At 42.9% G+C, this 6,198-nt stretch overlaps 2 protein-coding genes across 5 annotated transcripts; one reads left to right on the top strand and one right to left on the bottom strand.

Annotated features, from left to right (window-relative positions):
• Positions 1-315: 315 nt before the first annotated feature.
• On the top strand, positions 316-2,875 carry c2h6orf120 (chromosome 2 C6orf120 homolog). 4 transcript variants are annotated; one of them, XM_047577855.1, is made up of 2 exons: positions 316-448; positions 1,318-2,875. In XM_047577855.1, the coding sequence occupies exon 2, from the start codon at positions 1,344-1,346 to the stop codon at positions 1,911-1,913; it is 570 nt and encodes a 189-aa protein (XP_047433811.1). In that variant the 5' UTR covers positions 316-448; positions 1,318-1,343; the 3' UTR covers positions 1,914-2,875. The 4 variants fall into 4 exon arrangements, with proteins under 4 accessions (XP_047433811.1, XP_047433812.1, XP_047433813.1 ...); XM_047577856.1 differs by lacking the exon at positions 316-448 and adding an exon at positions 457-596; XM_047577857.1 differs by lacking the exon at positions 316-448 and adding an exon at positions 466-588.
• Positions 2,876-3,690: 815 nt separating this feature from the next.
• mrpl21 (mitochondrial ribosomal protein L21) lies at positions 3,691-4,490 on the bottom strand. Its single transcript, XM_047577854.1, has one exon. The coding sequence runs from the start codon at positions 4,449-4,451 to the stop codon at positions 3,864-3,866; it is 588 nt and encodes a 195-aa protein (XP_047433810.1). The 5' UTR covers positions 4,452-4,490; the 3' UTR covers positions 3,691-3,863.
• Positions 4,491-6,198: the final 1,708 nt, after the last annotated feature.

The following is a 6,198-nucleotide window of genomic DNA, read 5'->3' as shown; positions in this document are numbered from 1 at the left end:
TACTATATAGCCAAGCTAATACAACAACACAAAACTTGAGGACACAGTCATACAAAATATGTGAAAACGGTGTTTCAAAAAAAAAAAAAAGTGAAATAAATGATTGTTGAGCTATTAAGAACTACTATAAAATTAAAACTTGACTTTTTTCTCAAAGTGTGTGGTTAGAAAACAAAATCTACCTCCCCTCATTTTTTTTTTCTCATGCGTGGCCCTAATATTCTTACGTGCTCTTCCGTAATGACTCAATTTAGCTGATTATAATATTCTAATGAGTTTCCGCCTGTGGGCGGTGAGTGTCGTTGACTGACTGGTCGCTCGGTGGCGCCAGTGAGACGTTTTGTCCTCGGCGAGTCGACGGAGCAGGCAGCGAAGAAGAAGAAGAGGCGGAAGAACTTTGCTGCTGTCTTTTATTCGAAGATGCTGGCAATGAGCTAATGACAGCTCTGTGAGTAAACCATGCCTTAAATAGTCACATAATCTGAATGAATAACGTCATTGTCAAACTTTAAATCGCCTCCTTTGTAAACTAGACGAGCTGGTAGCGGCGGTAGCGGCGTGAACGCTAACTAGGAAGCTAGTCAGCAGGTAGCTAAGTATGTAGCCGTTTGCTCTATAAATATGTATATATCGTATATTACCAAATATTTACTTTAAATAGCATATTTATTTATTGTTATCATTATTTTATTAGAGGCGAGCAACTGGTGGTGAGGCGCTGTGTTAGCTGTTAGCATGTTGGTAGCTCCAGGTTGAGTTGACGTTACTACGAACGTGTTTTCATTTTTCTAACTTCTGACACGCTCCTCTAGTTTATATGATGCAAAGGATTCAAAGTCAAATAAGGTTTCTAAGGAGTCTTACTTTTGTTATTTTGACATTAACTCTGTCTCTGATTATCTTTATGCTTCGTACTTCGTGTAGATCTTACATTTAACCCGTAATTATCTTTAAAAAAGCCTGAAGTTTGACTCGTTCAAACCTGCAGAAACCTCGGATAAAGCTGCTCCGGCCAACGTTCACTAGTGAAATGTTTTGTCGTCGTATCAAAGGTCGGAGTCGCTGGTGGAGAGGAGGAGGGCCACAGATTTATTTTTAGAGTCAGACTTCCACGAGCCGTGAGAAGGAGGCGAACAGCTGCCGAGTGTGGAGGCATTTATAGCTGCTGCTGCTGAGCAGGAGACCTGCAGGTGTCCTTACAGCTCTGCAAACTCAAGAACCGGCAGATCAGGATGTCAACCGCTTTATTTCCTGAGTTTTATCCGTGTTGGATTCCTCGCATAACCTGCATTCCCTCCTGTCTTTCCGTCTCCCCAGGCTGTCCGGTGACAGATGCCTTCGCCATGATGCTGAGCTTCAGCGCGCTGGTCGTCGCCCTCCTGCTGTCCCCGGCCAGAAGCTTCCTGGGCCCCTCGGAGGATGACGACGGCGGCGGCGGCGTCCCCGAGGAGTGGGTGCTGCTCCACGTGGTTCAGGGCCACATCGGGGCCGGCAACTACAGCTACCTGCGCCTCAACCACGACGGGAGGATCATCCTGCACATGCAGAGCCTCAAGGGCGACGCCGACCTGTACGTGTCCGACAGGACCCTGCACCCGAGCTTCGACACCTACAGGCTGCAGTCGGTCACCTGCGGCCCCGACGTGGTGGTGGTGCCGGGGGACTTCGCTCGGCCCGTGGGCATCGGCATCTACGGCCACCCGTCGCACCAGGAGAGCGAGTTCGAGATGCGGGTGTTCTACGACCAGACCGTGCTCCAGGACCCGTTCGACAGGGGCTCGTACGACTCGGACGGACAACGCGCCGAAAAGAAATCCTCTCAGGCGGGAGAGGAGGACTTTCAGGAGGAGGAGTCGATCTTTTGGACTATTCTGATTGGACTTTTGAAAATCATTCTGGAGATAGTGTTTTGAAAATTGGTTTACGTTCCGTGGCTACTGTGACCGTAGGTGGTGGTGGGGGGGGGGGGGTTCTGGTTTTGGCCAGTGAATAGTAGTATTTGTTTTCATTGCGTGAGGAGAAGAGAGTACGAATCAGATTTTTTAAAAAGTTGGGGTGGATCACTGTGAAGATATCACCAGGGAAGCCTGATCATTCATAAAAAACCTGTGTCACTGAGAGGAAACGAATCAATCCGGCTCTTTTTTTCCTATTTTGAATTGTGGTTTAACCAAAAGGTCGAGACTGGACCAGATGTGGGTCTTAAATTATAGATTTGGATTTTATCATGCAACACGAAGAAGGTTGATCGGTGAAAATCATCCCTCCTCAAACTGATTTGTGAAATGATCCCGTTAAAGATGATTTGTGTTCATTTGGACGGACGTGCTCTAAATTTATCCAACCTTCAGCTTCTCATAAAACTCAAATCGTTTAACAGATTCCAGATGATGCGTCCCACTCTTCACACGTTCTACGTGGGTTAAAATGTCCAAACTAGCCAAGCAACACAGTCACGGTCATTCGTTTTCAGATGAGGATCTGGTTTATCGCGGGACGTAAAGGAAGGTCGACGGTTTAAAGTTGAAAAGACGCCAAAGCAGGTCGTTCAGTTTGAGTTGCTTTTATTTGCGGTTCTTCATTAGAGACGTTTCTCCAGCTTGAGAGCATCTGGTTTATGAAGGGATTCACTAACACACTGTCAACATGAGTAGCAACATTTGATTTGGTCACTTCTTTTTTTTTTTTTTTTTTTTTTAATCCGCCTGTTGGACACGCTCCTGATTTCGACATCACCTCCAGCGCTGGAGCTCAGTTATGAGTAAACTTGTGACCACTGAGCAGAAATGTTCAACAGTGCCTTCACATCAGTCCTCGGGACGACTGAGCAACTTGTGAGTCAGGTTTGAAAAATAAAAAAAAACATTATTTTCCACGTTTCGTGTCGTCGTTGTTTCAGCACACGCACACGCACACATTTACTTTTAGAGTTTTCTACATTTTTTCCATCACTGTGATGTTGTTCAGTTCCAGGTTTAGTTTAAATAAAAAAGCGATTTGTCTCATCAGGCTGGAAAATGTCACAAAACAATCTCTAAATATATCTCTATAAGTCACATTACTCCTCGTTTCAGCTAGTATTTATTTTACTTTTTCATATCCGCCTGTTTTAAATGTCCATTTTATAAGATTAAGTGACTCATTGAAAACCTTCAACTTCGAGACCTGTTGGAAAATCTATAACGTGGTGACAAAATTACACAACACCAACTCTAGTTCTTCGTTTGTCCCTTCTGGGCTCCTGTAGAAACACTCCCTCTGCAGATGTGGTTTATTCCAAGCTAATAAAAACACAACAAGTCTTAATTTAAAGTTATTATACGCTAATGAAAACATAATTAAATTAAATTATGCTCCGGTTCTGCTGTGCTTTTTATTCTGTTTCAACCTATTTTTTGTTGAATACATTTTCACCACTGCTGCTTTCTGTCACGTTTCTTTTTCTATTACATTTTATATTTTCAACTCTTAAAGAAATAGTTGCACAATTTTGTATAAACTTTATGTGTATTACGCTGCATAATGGCAATAAAGAGCGTTTTTCTGTTCTTCTACACACTTGGAAACAAACTAGTTTTCCTTTTATGTGCTGAACACTTTAATTAAGTTAAACTTGTGTTGCTAAAAAAAGACTCCGGTGCAGCCAATGCTTCAAGTCTGCAACTCACAATTAGACGCAAATCTCTCAGATCGTATTCAAAACACAAAGCTTTAATGTCTCATTAACTTTCTGCCGTACATACTGTTATTTACAAGAAAGAAAATAAACCTTAGAATAACTGTTCAACTCCAGAGATGTCCATGGTTAATTAAACTCTCAGTCAGTGTGTTAATCGCCCCCAGTCCTCCTCCTCCTCCCCCCATCAGGTCAGTGTGGGGGCCAGCTCGATGCTGTTGATCCTCAGCACCGTCTGAGGCTGGATGATGATCTTCTTTTGCTGGAACCGGTGTCTCTTCCAGAACCGCATGTGGACTTTGGGCCAGGACTCGGTCTTTTCCAGGACCGTCGCCTCGACCCGGACCAGGTCCCTCCCCAGCAGGGGCCTGCCCACCAAGGTGAAGTCCTCCGCCCCGACCAGCAGCACCTTCTCCATCCGGATCCGGTCTCCGCACTCTGCCTCGACGTGGTTCTCGATCAGGATCAGGTCCTCGCCGGTGACTTTCCACTGGCGACCGGCGAACTGCACCACCGCGAACAGGCGGCCGAAGTCCCGCTGGAGGATCCGCTGGTTCACGGTGCTCACCACGGCGGCGTGTCGGCTCCGCTCCTCCTCCGCGGAAACCGGGCTCGTCGGCTCCGGCCACGGAGGCCTGGACAGCGAGGTCCGGGGCAGCAGGTCCCCGCTAACAGAGCTCTGCGCTCGGAGGGCAGCGGGGAACAGGGCCGGGTGTCTGGGTAATAACAGGTTGCACGTCCTCCACAGTCCCGTACACCCTCTGCTCACCGCCATCTTGACAGGAAGTAATGTGGCCCGCGACTGCGCATGCGTGACCTTGACAGGAAGCAGTATGGCTGGCACTGCGCATGCGCTCACATCTGTTAGGCTTTAAGAAGTAGAAATGCGATATAAGGCCTATATTTGAGTTTATCTTGTGTATTTCAATCAGAATAATATTCACCTACAGATACATTATATATACATATATACGCACACATCAAATTAATCATATTAGGGCAAATACCGGTGAGCCAGAGACGCCCTGGAGTCTCTAAAGTTTACTTAAAGCTATTAAAAAAATACTTGACCTTCGTATTGTCCTTCGGGTCAAATTTGACTGATATTGAATGTATTTTATATCTCATAATTAGATGTAAATGTCGTCTACCGCGCAATATATAGTTGTCAGTCGCTGGCTAAAAATACATGATACGTTTTATTTTGGAAAAAGTTTAAAGGATTATCAGTTTAATCATTTAAATTTTCTGTGAAACAGCTAATAAACCAACTAACCGTTACACACAGTGCACACATGCACATGTACCATAGATTATGCAACTACATGTTTTCAATGATTGTTTGTCGATTACTTAAAAAAAAAAAATCCATTGCACAAGAAAAAAAACATTAAGGTTTTTATTACAAGTATCACAGTTATGACATTATTCTCAAACAGAGATTTAATTATTTTACATTACTTTACCTTTTGTCTTTGTCTGTGTCTTTTTGTAGATGTTAAGAGAGTAGCCAAGTGGGAGGAATTACACTTTACTGGAGGCTTATGGAGACTGGTTGTAAAGTCTTATCTGTATCAGCTGTACAAGAACTCACCTTTCTGTACACATAACTCCATATTATTCATGTAAATGGCCACTAATTGCACCTGATTTTCATTCCTGTGTATAAAATATACATTCTTTCATCTCTGTTTCTTGATTCATATGTTAATTCTGTACATTTTTTGCTTGTATTGTTTATATTTTTATATCACTGATGAGCAGCTCGTTCAGCCCGTGGATCATCCCACCACCGGTGCAGAACTGAACGCTTCAGACGCTCCTTCGTGCCATCAGACTGTAAAACAGCTCTGACTTCACTGAGCCCATATGTCGCATACTTACACTGTCACTTTATCCACAACTACTGTCGCTTTGTGTACTTTATGTACTGTACTTTTTGTTGCCTGTTGTCCTGTTTAATGTTGTTGGCTGTCTGCTTTCTGTGTCCTATTTAATTTCTTTAATTTCCTTCTGGTCACTGTTGTGCTGCTGTAACATTTGAATTTTCCCAATGGGGATCAATAAAGTCTCGTCTTATATTATTGATATTTTATTTAAATCTTATTTTATCTTATGGTCCTTAAGTCTGTTTCTTTTATGTGCAACTAAGCTTCCGTGACCAAGCAATTTCCCTTGTGGATCATTAAAGTCTGTCTAAGTCTACGTCTCCCTTCATCTGTATTTTGTATCATGATTTATTACCTGTCTGTTTCCTTTGTTGTACATTATGTTGTAGCTCCTGTTCATAGTCTACTCACATTTAACGCACAAATCCATCTGTATAATGTGTCATGTATAATGTCAGTCACTGTGTATTTCTTGCACACTCACTTGTACATATGGTCTCACTTGTATATAGGTTTTCATCTGTCAATACTACAGTAGCTATATTATAATTGTAGATTTCATAGACACATCTATTTTATATTTATATGTTAATATATATATATTTATTACCTAAATAAACACCTAACCCTTAA

This window comes from Mugil cephalus, chromosome 2 (assembly GCF_022458985.1).
Source record: "Mugil cephalus isolate CIBA_MC_2020 chromosome 2, CIBA_Mcephalus_1.1, whole genome shotgun sequence".
Classification (NCBI taxonomy): Eukaryota; Metazoa; Chordata; class Actinopteri; order Mugiliformes; family Mugilidae; genus Mugil; species Mugil cephalus.
The sequence above is the reverse complement of the archived record's forward strand: the minus strand, read 5'-3'. Positions and strand labels throughout refer to the sequence as shown.